Source organism: Pleurodeles waltl, chromosome 3_2 (genome assembly GCF_031143425.1).
Source record: "Pleurodeles waltl isolate 20211129_DDA chromosome 3_2, aPleWal1.hap1.20221129, whole genome shotgun sequence".
NCBI classification, from domain to species: Eukaryota; Metazoa; Chordata; class Amphibia; order Caudata; family Salamandridae; genus Pleurodeles; species Pleurodeles waltl.
Window position 1 is genome coordinate 195,879,744 of NC_090441.1, and position 13,740 is coordinate 195,893,483.

Sequence of the window (13,740 nt, forward strand, 5' to 3'; positions counted from 1 at the left end):
CGTCGTCGAAACGTTGTTTTGTTGGCGTGGACGCCATTTGTAGACACCTGGCTCTTCGGTCCCGGAGTGTTTTTCTGGACTGGAAGGCTCGACAGGCCTCACAGGTATCCTCCTTGTGCTCGGGGGACAAGCACAAGTTACAGACCAAGTGCTGATCTGTATAAGGATACTTACTGTGACATTTTGGGCAGAAACGAAACGGGGTCCGTTCCATCGGCTTCGATGTCGCACGCGGTCGGGCCGACCAGGCCCCGATGGGGGAATCGAAGCTACCCCAAAGTCTTCCGATGATCGGTGTCGATGTACCTAACTATCCCGATACCGAACGGAACAATACCGACGCTTTCTTCCGAGATTCTGACTAACTTTCTGAACCGAAACACGGAGCGAAAAGGAATACGTCCGAACCCGACAGCGGAAAAAAACAATCTAAGATGGAGTCGACGCCCATGCGTAATGGAGCCGAAGAGGGAGGAGTCCTTCGGTCCCGTGACCAAAAAAGACTTCTTCGAAGAAAAACAACTTGTAATACTCCGAGCCCAACACCAGGCAGCGGACTGTGCTAAACATGTGTATCTGCAGCAACATATGCCATCGAACATAATGTTTTAAAAAATCTAAACGTTTAATATCCTTTATAGGTGATCGCAGCTATTTGAGAGAGCGCCACCTACCTGTAGCGTGGCACCGTGCAGAATGATGGATTCTCGTACCCTCACTCCGGCTCCGATAGTCACTCCTTTGCCGATGGAAACATTGGGGCCAAGCTGAAGGCAAAATTAAGCACAAAACAGTAAGCAAACATAGGCAAAAAGAAGCGTTCAGAACACTTAATCACATTGAAAAGCCAATGATCTTATCAAATATATGACACTCAATCTGTTTTCCAGATAGACACAGGTGCACAGGGAAATTCTACAGAGTATTTTTAGTTTTCTAAAAATGGACATCTTTGATATATTCAGAACTGTTTGGATACTTGTTTGGGTCCACTGTCATCCCTGATGTTGTGCAGAGTGGCTAAAGAATTTTTTTCCAAAAAAGCCTTTGATGCACACGTGTGAGAGCACATACAAAATACTGGAACTTTTTTTTTCTGTTTAACAGAGTTGGTTTGGTAACTACAAAAAAGGTGCAAAAGGCTTCTTTTAAGTGGCTGGTTGGAAGCAACATGGAGGGTATATGGGTGGAGGGGTAGGAGAGGCAAAGGCGAGAGAGCACTGTGGGGCGGGAAGCACGTGGTCGAACAGGCAATGGGGAGGGGAGTACAGAAGCAGGGGGAAGAAGAAATGGGCAAGAGAGGAGGATGCGGGTGGTGGGAAAGCAACACAGGGCACGGGTGGGGAGGAGAAGCAGCAGAAGAGGCAGCAATGCGGAGAGGGTGGTGCAGAAGCACACGGGCAAGAAACCAATAGGAGCGGGTAAGCACACAAGGGCAAGTGCAACATGGAACGGGCAGGAGAAGCACACAGACCACAAAGACCAACACTGAGGGCAGGAGGAGTGAAGTGCACAAGGGAAACCCAAAATAAAGTAGTAGTGTTTGGAAAGCAAGCAGTGGAAGTATGGAAACCAGTCAATCAAAAGTGATAGAAAAGAGGCAATGCTAAATGGGAGAGACAAACACAAGACTGATCAGCTAAGACACAAATAAGAGGTAGGCAAACAAGAGTGACAGGAAAGCCAACCAATGTAAGCAATGGACAGGCTTCAAATCCATGTATGTTCTTGCTAAGCCCACAATACATCTCGCAAGAGTCTAGCAGGCCTGACCTAAAAATAGTTTTAATCTTACGAGGTGTTGTTTAGGCCATTACTACTAAGTTTGCCTGAGGCAAAATTGTCAGTCGTTTCACTCTCTTGATATTCACACTGAACTAAGCAATGCTGAATACGACTCATGTAATACAGCTGGTGACGGAGTGAAGCATCAAGAATCCCACCACAACGTCTCAGTCACACAAGCCCAGACAAAGATCTTGCCACTGTTTTCCAAAGTGGGCCAAAAAAACACCAATCCCACATTTACAAACATCCCAAAAAGCCAAATGAGGAATCATCTATCAGGACTATAGGGCAGACCATGGATTTATCAATAGCAGCTGGAAAGGGTGGCTGCATCCAGATACAGGGAAGCCAAAATAGGCTGGGCTCAAGTTGCCGGGTGGAGGATGGCAATGTGAGGTCCCTCGTTGGCATGGTAAGTACCATGCAGATAGTTTTAGATAAGAACCTATGGAGGAGGCATCTGCTGGAAATGACGGAACTGCACAAGGAAAGGAGTCCAAAGAAGTTCTAGATCCTGCCAGCTCAGCCCCACATGACCCTTCCGCCCTCTCCAGGGACCACCAGAGGACCCTCCAAGGGGGCCCAGGCGCTCAGGACAGCACAGCTCACAGTACTGGATTCAGGGGTTTTAGGGTGCAGGAAGTGGCTGCATGAAAGGCTGTGTGGTTGCAACAAGGGGGTCGAGCACTAGGCTGCCATTAAGGGAAAGCATTTAGATAGCTGTAACAATAACAGAGATTTGCTACCATGCGTCTGACAGAGTGGTATAACGCACCTCTATCGCCAGTGGTGCCAGGACACATACTCAAACGACCCTAACTGCAATAAGAGCTCCCACATGGAAGTCTACCCAATGCATTCACAGGGTCCTCAGCCCAGCCTTTGACTATGGCACCACACAACTGATCAATGCATAATTCTGTATCTATAAGATAGTGGGTAGACAGAGCGATGCATTTGGCAGCTTCACCCACAAATGTTTATGGATTCCAGAAATGTTTTCTCAATTAGCTTGGGAGATGCAGACACCGCATGGATTATTTATGGGGAATTGGGGCAAGGCAGCGCCTCAGGTCTTCTTGCTGCGCTGCCCTACGCCAATGTAAAAGCGCAGGAATCCACCATATTTATGAAATTAGGTACATTCCTGTCCTTTTGCCCTGCACTAGTGCACAATTGGCTGCCTAGCGCCATTACAGGCACCCGTGTACCTAACAGCAACGATGTGTGTTGCATGCAGGATTGTTTTTGTGCAGGAAGAAGCACCTTCCTGTACAAAAACAATCCTGAGAGGCGTTTTCTCTTTCTATGTGTGCTGCAGAATGCAGCACATATGGAAAGAGGAAAATACAAGAAGAAATACAAGTATTTCTCTTTGTTATGCCGCCCCTAGGGAGGCATATGTTTGGAGCTTCGCCAGGGGTGTGTGGTTAAGTATATCTGAGGAAGCGTCAAAATCCATGGGTGTCACGTGGGAACCACTGTAATGCCCATGGAACGTGTAAGGCAACGCTGTGACTTCTGCTGCCTTGCCTTACTTCATGTCTATGATGCCGTTCAAAGCCACGCAAAGTGGCTTTGTGTGGCCTCATAGACATGGTTATGGTTGAGAGGCTTGCGTCGCCAGAGCGTCAGAAAAAGTGACGATCCAGCAGTGCAAGCCTATCATAAATAAAGAAGGGCGCACACTTCTTAAAGTCTTCTCCCTCAAACATAATCACTCGGTTTCTGGGGTGGCATCACTGTCTGAGAAACCTCTTCTGACTAATCAAATGAGCCAACCAACCCTAACCTACTCAGATCTCCTCTTCCACACGAGAGTGAAAGTTTATTACGGAGGGCTGTAGGAATACCACAGTGTAGTATTAAACCACAGACATGTTGCAAACAAGGCAGTGTTCTGAGTAATTTACAGTACAGAATGCTGTGTCACTGCCTATGCTGTGTTGCTGGGAATACTCTCCTCTACCAAGAAGAGTATGTCGGTAAAGGAGAGGGGAAGAGGAGGGGAAGAGGAGGGGAAGAGGAGGGGAACGCCTCCACACTGTGGTACCAATTCAGAAAGGGTTCTCTGTGAGCTAGTGTGAGTCACTTCTGACATAGTTGTGAATATCCAAGAGAAATTAAACCTACCCATGAAACAAAGTTTTGTAAATAAAGCCCACTGGGAGTCATCTGCATGGTGGGGGTTCAGAGACCCTGACTTGGCAACTCATGCTGCACCCATCCACCAGATCACCATCTTGCATGTATCACCTAGAAAAGGGGTGCCTTCCTCCCACCCCCAGACATCTCACCTGTGACATGGTGCTGGATGTACAATACTCACCACTGCGGAAGGGTCAACGACGGCCGTAGGATGAATGTACACACTCCCTGTAAACAGACAAGTAAGAGTTACAGGCACATACCAGTGTGAGGGGAGTGGAATGGAGAGTGGCTGATCAGTATCTTTGTTAAATTAAAAAATATTATTGAACATACCCAACTTCAATGACCGCACACCAACCCTCTGGGAACATCTGTATTTCATAAGCGTCAACTTAATTTCAATCAAGCACCTCAAAGTGTTCTCGGAGAGCCGGTAAATGAAAGTCCTTATTTTTATGTATACCATTTCTACAGGGTGACAGCACAGTGTGTCAACTGACTTTGCTTTCACACCTTCGGTTACATTAGGTTGAAAGAATTATTTTATATAAAATGGCATATGCAAGCGGCTTTAGAAATAAAAAGCTTCTACAGCCTACAGGGTGGATTAAACTTCCCATTTTACAGAAAATAAAAATCAGTATCACCTCCCTGAAAAAAAGCCCAATCTCTCACCCCCTGCAAGCAGCAGTAACATACTCAACACACACCAGGCAGAGGCATCTCTACCCCATTGCCCCCATGCACCTGTAAGCCTTCTGGAAGGTAACGTAAGGAGCATGGCCACATCACCCAACCCTTATGGCACTGTTACCAACTCTTAATACGTTCCCATCCTGCTTCATGATCTAGCAAACACTAATTGTTAACCCTCCTGTGCCCCTCACCGAGAAGCGAACCTCTTCAGAGGGAACTATTGAACAAAAGCTGTGCTCTAGCCCTGAGAAAAAAGAGAAATACAAAAACATAAAGAAATGAGAACACAAGGTTTTTGGCACTACATGAACTATATACCATAGTTAGTGTTTTTACAGTGCCAGTTAAAATAATCAAAACGTTTAAAATATCTCAAAAGAAATTTAAAGGTTGGCAATGTATATGCTTGTGATAAGTGCAACTGGCAATGAGAGAAATGCGACGATGTATTAAAAATGAGATCTGGGACAGAGCATGGACGGAGGGGGTGGTGTGGCATTCCAACAAGACAAACTGGCAGCGCACCAAGAGGAGGGCAAGATGACACCTTACGAGAAAGACACTGTAGCAAATCACAGACCATGCGGGAGGGGTGGGGGCTTCACATTGACATCTCACCAGAAGGACAAACTGACAGAGCACTGACGGGGGTCATAGGAGTACCTCCTCAGAAGGGCACAGTGGTAACGCACTGACAGAGAAGTGTAGAATGGCACCTCACTAGGGAACGCATGCAGAGCACCGACAGAGCGGGGGCAGGGTGACACCTCACCAGAAGCACACAATGGCTGAGCACCGACATAGGGGGGCAGGGTGACACCTCACCAGAAGCACACAATGGCTGAGCACTGACACAGGGGGGCAGGGTGGCACCTTACCAGAAGGACAAACTGGCAGAGCACCGACAGAAGCTGGCACCTCACCAGATGGATAAACTAGCAGGGCACCGACAGAGGTGGTCAGCACAACTCCTCACCAAGAGGACATACTGGTAGAGCACCAACAGAAGAGGGCCGAGTGGCAAGTCGGGAGAAGGGAACACTGGCAGAGCACCAGCAGAGGGGGGCACGGTGACACCTCACCAAGAGACGGACAGCCAGGTAATACTTTACAAGTTAGACATACTGGAGGCAGGGTGAAGCCAGGTGGCACCTCACCAGGAGGACACACTGGTAGAGCAGAGACAGGGGAGGGGGCAGATGGTGACACTACAACAAGAGGGCTCCCTGGCACAGTAACAATGGTAATGGCATCTTATTCGTAGGTGCTGGGATGATAACGTGCCCTGCATGATCTACCACGATGATGAACCACAGAAATGCGGACAGACTTTTCCACTGGTTCTGCCCATCCAGTGATTGGCCTTCTCTAATGGTAGAGTGAGGCTCTGGGTAGTTTGATCTGGGAAAGGAGTGTGTTGGGACGGAAGAGTTCCCTTCATGGTGTACACTCTTGTCTTTCTGCTATGAGTGCTCCATTGAGAGCATTCGGTATCCCAGTTTTTGATTTTGTCCCCAGCCTCATACAATTCTAGTGGGCACGTGAAGGCATAGTCCTGTCCCCTGACAAGAGTGAGGACCTGTGACCTGGAGGGGAGCACCAATGTTCCCTTGCGTCACTGACAGTGGACTACCGTCCTTGTCATCAGTTCTGGAGAGAGAGAGGGATGGAGAGAAAGGAGAGAGAGAGAGAGAACGAGATCTGTGTGTTGCACATATCATGTGTATGAGTGCAGTCTGAGTAATGGAGGCCTGTGGGTTCCCTTCAGGACACCCTTGGCCATTTTCTGTGCAGAGGATGGAGGTGAGGTTGTTATCCAAGCCAGTGGAAGTGTATTGCTGATATGCCTGAGAGTGTCAATGTCTAGAGAGGAGACCTAGGCACTGAAGGGGGGAAGAGGACACAGAGCGCCCTTAGAAACTTGATTGGGTCCTGTTTAATCGTCCTGAGCACTGCCGTTTAGTCGATGATGAGGGTAAAAGGTGGACTAAAGTCTCTTTTGTTCAGGATGAGAATGGGCCTCCCACGCCAAGGACATCTTGTTTGGGATCAAGGACAACAGACTTTCATGTTTATTGTGTCCAATGGACAAGTAGGCCCAGCCCCTACAGCACAAGCGCACTGGCTGCCAGTTCACAGTAGTACCACAGTATGGGTTGGTGACTTTGAAATGGGATTGGCGGCCACTCAGGTTGGTCAAACCTGTATATATGATCTACGAATACAAAAGCCTTCACTGCTAGGGTGAGCATTCTAAGGGAATTTAGAGATCTCAGCTTGCATCACTGACATAAGTTTTAGTATAAAAACGTCTACGCATATTCTTAAAATGTAACAACTCGAACTTATAATGCTGCCAGATTATATGCACCTACATGCTGAAGCATGATAGGAAGATTGATGGTTGCTTTCAAAATAAAATGTACCCAAAAAAACTTGAAAGAAAGTTTTGCTAAATTACTGTACAACTTTAAACACCAATTCCTGAAGGCATCATTTAATAAAGCCTATTTGTTGCACGACATTTTTTTTTTTAAACAAAAACAAAAGCCACCTAAATGCACCTAGGCACATGCCCCTGCACTTGTACAGATACTAAGGCATGCACAAGAGTTTATAGATGTAGGCTTGGAAACCATACTCTTATTAAACGTAATGCGTATGTTCTCATGAGCAAATAGACACACATATTTGCTCATGCAGAAATCTGCTGAGCAACTCCAAACTCACTTTCCTACACCCCCTTTTTTTCCCCACCATGAAAAACTTTTACCCCTGCCTTTGTCAGGAGTAAATTTACAACTTTTTCAATTGTAGAAAGACATTGGAGAGGAGTTTGTGAATACCCTTAAATGTATACATTTGTGAGTGTGCACAGACCCACAGGGCACTCCAATCCTGGAACGACCTCCTGCTTTGGCCTGATTAAGAGTGGCGCTGTATTAGGGGCTGGTAAATTCATACTTGTAAAGACTGTCACCGAGCAGTAGCACCCCATCTGTACCATGCAGTTATAAGTTTATCCCCATGGAAATGGGGATTACTATGTACACCTGTTTTAACGGGTGGAATTATTCATGGTATCCCTTTCCTGTGGATATCATGGCTCACACCTACACTCGTTCTGGATGTTTTTCAAGATGTCCGTGCTACGGACTACCAAGGCTGCTGAATGGCAACGCTGCCAACCCTTGAATCTCACCTCATACCTTTTCATTCCATCACCTCACGCTCCCTGTCTCTTATCTCACTCTTGCATATTTTTCTTCACTCCTGCTTTCTCCAGTTATCACTGCTTTACCATAATTCTCTTTCTACATCTTTCTCCCTGCTCTGCCTTTCTCTCTCTTACTTTTCTTCAAAGTCTGATGGTCAAACAAATAGGTCCTGGTGCCTCCAAAAGCACCCCGGTGTCTAGAACCTGCAGTCATGGGCACGCGTTAAGAAGGGGAGCAGAGTGGTCACATGCAAACGGAGAAGATAAGTAAGAGAAAGCAACAGTAACATTTCACATTACCAACACCAAGTCTCAGAGAACAGGAGCTTGCCAACACCCTGCAGAGAGGACAGGCTGACTGAGAGGACACCAAGGTGATAATTTACGGTAATGAAACACCGGCTCTCCAAGCACTGCATCAAGAAGCAAAGTGCTAACAAACAAAAGGTACTGGTTGAGAAAGCACAGGCATAGAAAGTGAGAGCTCAGAGAGGATCATGGGAGAGAGTGGTCCTTTATAGACCTCCCAGGAGTCTTGGTAGTGGTACCTCGAATGGCTGGTCCTCCGGGTTTGTCCTGCATTAATCTCTCTGGATGTGACTTGCTGTAGCAGTTCAGATAAAGACGACTCGCGTAGATAGCAGACCTGGAGAAACAAACAGGAGTCAGGAATAAGGAGAAGTCTCTCGTTCGCATGACTTCCCTAATCGGATCTTAGGGCCTGATTTAGAATTTGCCGGACAGGTTATCCAGTCCGCTGTATTACAATTCCAATAGGATATAATGGGATCGTAATACGGTGGACAGGATATCCATCACGTTTCTCATAGAGTAACCCCATCCGCCAAACTCTAAATCAGGCCCCTAATCCTAAACCAAGAGGTGAGAACTTAGTGCTTGCTTCCTTCTACAGCATCCAGTGTGTGCATCACCTGCCACCGCTACCCATCTATACTCTCTCTAATCCACAGTTGTTCTCTTCTACAAATGATTCTCGCCCACCTATTCGTCTTGATATCATATCTTTCTAATTTAAAATTCAACACTGTACATAGTTCTCTTGGGATTGCCAAAATGCCAGTATCTGTCTGTTGGGGTTTCTTCCTTTTCTTCTAAAGCTTGCAAGCACTCATCAAGTTTTGCATTATACCACATCACTGCAGTTCAGCAGCTCCATCCAACTCACAAGTGTTCATGAAGATTTGTTGCTCTTCGTGTGTAACCCACATTTTTATGGTCTTTCATCCTACTCTGAAAATTACTTTTTTAATGTTGCAGATCTTTAGTAGTGGGCAATCTGAGGGAACATTGAAGTTTGGCCTCAATTCAAACCAGTCACCATGCACATGGGAGCACTTCCCACGCTGTGGTTCCTGAATGATGGTCAGGTGACCTTAACTGCCAACTTCCTGCATCAGTACCGAGCTGAGTTTCTGGGTATGTGGATAGGGGACCTGCTTAAGATTAGCATGTGGTCTCTCAGGTAGTATTTAAAATCCCAGAGAAAAGCACAGGTCCAATAAAATAAGATTGCCTTCTCGCTACTTCAGAACCCCACCTGCATCCATATTCAACTATGTGCCAAATATTTTTTTTAAAATCCATAACTTAAAATGTTGCTATTTCCACCACGGGAAAGGACAGAGTTTTAACATACAGCTTGAAAAGCATTTACTTTGAAAACATTTAAACTGAAAAAGCTTTGAAACTGGAGCTTTAACCATCCTCACAAATTACCATTATCCCAACATCATAATTCTTAAATTGTTAGGATTAAAGTTAGATTAGTAAATCTACGAAGCTGAAGTAAAGGCAAGATAATAAACAGGCCAAAGTTCAAGTTACGGCAAACTTGAGTTTGACAAATGAAGACATGTTAAAATATTTTTTTCACAAATTTGAATTAAATATTTCTAACAAAGTGCTTTAGATGAAATGTCTTTAGATCAGTGTTTCAAACTAGTCACCTAGACTTCTCAATCTGTCTATATAATCTGAACTGCATTTTCAGAGGCAATTATTTTAGCAAAATAATTCTGGCAACCCTAAGTGGGGACTTCCCATGCTGAATACGTTCAATCATTCATGCATGTTGTACAATTTACAAATCAATTGGATGGGATATGCGTCACATTTGTGACGGAGTAACCCGTCCACCAAACGCTAAATCAGGCCTACCTTATCAATAACCAAAAATGCCTTTAAATTAAGTATTTATTGTGTCGCATTTGCTGCACTTCAAGACAAGTTAAACGTCATGCTATATCTTTAGACATGTTACTGCTTATTGTCTAACATGGAGGTTGGTGTATGCAAACTCCTCTCACGTTGCAGTCACAGAAAGAAAGGTAAAGTGAATTATGTGACAATCTAGCAGGGGTAGAGGGAGTGTGAAAGGAAAGACTTTTGTAACACACAACAAAGAAAATACATATAAATTATCTGTAGACATTCAGGAATTATGGAAGCAAAAATGAAGCAAATTTTTTGTAATTCTGAAGTGTAATGGAAACAAAGATTTTATTAGGATGAGAACAATTCATGACCCTTTACTTGGTGACGCACAAATATTGAAACACGATTTCCACATATTATCATTTGTGTGCTCTATAACTTTATCAGTAGAGCTGTTATGTGTGTGCAAATGTAGTGGCCATTTTAATAGAAAATGTGCGGTCTGTAAATGGCAGTGTGCTACCGCGCAATCTTTTAGCTACATCAAAACATTGCGCCCCTAAAAACATTGGCCAAGCAGCTCTGGAAAGGGACTGTACTCCCGGAGGTTTAAAAATTGTTGGGTTTTTAACAGTGGGAAGTCATTGGGATTAGCTGCCAGGAGATGTGATAGTGGGGGTGACCTGAAGCCCTTTAAGGAGCTGCAAAGGGAATTTCAGCTGTCACGCACCCAATTATATAGATACATGCAACTGACACATGCCCTCAGGGATAAACAAATTGTAGGATCTGACCTGCCCGAATATAGCCCCATGGAAAATGAGATCCTGATGGGCGAGATTATGCAGACATCAGTGTCCCAACTTCACAGCGCTATACTTAATACCTCGGACAATCTTTGACACCTTTGAACCAGATGGGAGAGCAACCTGGGACCCATGGCGGAAACTGATTGGAAGGCAGCCTGGATACACCCCAGGGAGGTGGCGATCAAGGCTAGACTGCGATTAATACAAGTGAAAATCCTACAGAGAATATACCACGACAAGAGCAGGTTATTTAAAATGGGAAGGGCTATAAGCCCTACCTGTGAAAGAGGTCATGTAGAAGAGGGCACTTTTATCCACACAACATGGACATGTCTGACACTGAGTGTGTACTGAGGGGGGTGGTGGAAGAAATCCCCAATTCACCACAATTTGCTCCAATAGGCATTCTGTGTGATGTAGACCTTCCAAGTTCACCGCTGCTATTTTGCATGCAGAGTCTTGTGGTCGCTCAACAGAACACAGAAAAACATGGGGCCAGATGCAAGCACAGAGTAAACATGTGTGGCTAGAGGGCATGAAAAGATGGATGGAAGCAGAGCCGGTGGTATAAGAGGAGAGGGGATGCCCCAGGAAATCTGAAAATGTTTGGTGAAATGGGGAGCCTTTTACTGGTTCGATAAGAAAACAAGTTACTTACCTGTGATTACAGTTATCCAGTATTGGTATCTTTCCTAAATTCACATGCTTGAATCATCCCCGTCGAAGTGGGAGTCCCACGGTACATAAAATAGCAACAATTAACAAATATTTTTTTTTGCCATAGGCTATAATGGAGCCAGCAATTGCTCACATAGCCTATCCATGTCCTTTTGTGAAAGGACCCAAACCTGCCTGCTGTCCAATAAGGCACCAGCACCCTCTAGAACCTTCTCCAGAGAAGCTCCCTTCCTCAGATTTTCCAGCACCAGAGTGAAAAATTATAACCTGAGAGGAAATGCGAGCATCACAGGGGAGGAGGGTGGGTCGCATGTGAATTTATGAAAGATACCAGTACTGGATAACTGTAGTTACAGGTAAGTAACTGGTTTTCTTATCCAGTATTGGATCTTTCATAAATTCACATGCTTGAATCTGAATAGACAGCAGTATGGTTGATAAACATTGTATCCAACGTGGATGGAGGGTGCGAGCATGAAGACCCTCTATCCCCAATATAAATAGTTAACTCATACATTTCTCATGGTGAGCTTCGAAGGAACATAGAAACTTTTAAGTACATGTACACATATACTGAAATTCATGCTGTAAATGCCGATATAAATTTAAATACATACATACACATTACATATTCATATGGAAGCTTAATAGAAAACATGGTTATTTGACAAAACTGGATTGTCGAAGAAATCCATCGGGCTATAGTGGCCTTGGTTACTCCTGTTCCCTGTCGTCCAAGAGAATAAGATACTAGGAGTTGGTCTGATTTTCTGATGTGTTTGGTACTTTGAAGATAACATTTTAGGCATTGTTTGATGTCCAAAGAGTGTAGAGTTTTCTCTGCGATCGTAGTAGGGTTTGGAAAAAAAGGTTCGTAGAATAATGGGTTCACTGAGGTGGAACGAAGATGGAACCTTGGGGATGTATTTGGGATTGGTTCGGAGCATAACGAAGTCTTCAGAGAAAACTAAAAAGGGTTCTTTAGTAGTGAACGCCTGTATATCACTGACTCTCCTTGTAGAGGTGAGAGCGAGCAAGGTTGACACTTTCCAAGTGATGTACTTGAGCTCCGCCCTATGAATGGGCTCAAAAGGAGCTTTCATGAGCTGGGAAAGGACAATATTAAGATGCCACTCTGGTGGAGGTAATCGCACTGGAGGAAAAGTGCGGAAAAGCCCTTTCATAAACTGTTTGATGACTCTGGATGAGCCGATAGATGGCCTGTCAGCCGATCGCCTGTAAGAGGCTATAGCTGCTAGGTGAATCTTGACTGATGCATGGGAAAGACCAGCTTTGGAGAGAGAGAGCAGGTAAGAAAGAATTTGCTCAGGGTTAATTTGAAATGGGTGAAAATTGTTCTGACAGCACCAAACACAGAGGCCCTCATTCTGACCTTGGCGGGCGGCGGAGGCCGCCCGCCAAAGTCCCGCCGTCAGCTTACCGTTCCGCGGTCGAAAGACCGCGGCGGTAATTCTGACTTTCCCGCTGGGCTGGCGGGCGGTCGGCTTCAGGCCGCCCGCCAGCCCAGCGGGAAAGAGGCTTCCACGATGAAGCCGGCTCGGAATCGAGCCGGCGGAGTGGAAGCTGTGCGACGGGTGCAGTTGCACCCGTCGCGTATTTCACTGTCTGCGCAGCAGACAGTGAAATACATTTAGGGGCCCTCTTACGGGGGCCCCTGCAATGCCCATGCCAGTGGCATGGGCACTGCAGGGGCCCCCAGGGGCCCCGCGACCCCCCCTACCGCCATCCGGATCCCGGCGGTCGGACCGCCGGGATCTGGATGGCGGTAGGGGGGGGTCGGAATCCCCTCGGCGGCGCAGCAAGCTGCGCCGCCGTGGAGGATTCAATGGGGCGGCGGTACACTGGCGGGAGCCCGCCAGTGGTGCCGGTCCGACCGCGGCTTTACCGCCGCGGTCGGAATCCCCATTGGAGCACCGCCGGCCTGTCGGCGGTGCTCCCGCGGTCCTCCGCCCTGGCGGTCTTTGACCGCCAGGGTCAGAATGACCGCCAGAATCTCTTCCACTTGAGTTTGTATGTCTTGTTCGTGCTCTCTGCTCGTGCCTTAGATAATATAAGTCTACATTCTTGATCAATGTTCATATCGTGAAACTCTCTGTACTCAGGAGCCAAGCATGCAATTGTAGTGAAGTTGGGTCGGGATGCAGGATGAGACCCTGATTCTTCGTTAGAAGATTGTGGTTGCAAGGCAGGTGGACTGGATTGGCT

The 13,740-nt window shown here is 46.1% G+C and overlaps 1 protein-coding gene across 2 annotated transcripts in view; it reads right to left on the bottom strand.

Annotated features, from left to right (window-relative positions):
- Positions 1-13,740, bottom strand: part of GMPPA (GDP-mannose pyrophosphorylase A) — a 113,089-nt gene that overhangs the window by 32,726 nt on the left and 66,623 nt on the right. For both annotated transcript variants that reach the window (XM_069227155.1, XM_069227156.1), the window contains exons 9-11: positions 8,401-8,498; positions 4,118-4,164; positions 675-767 (exon numbers count right to left, since the gene is read on the bottom strand). In XM_069227155.1, coding sequence (XP_069083256.1) covers positions 675-767; positions 4,118-4,164; positions 8,401-8,498 — 238 coding nt within the window. The remainder of the gene's footprint in view (positions 1-674; positions 768-4,117; positions 4,165-8,400; positions 8,499-13,740) is intronic.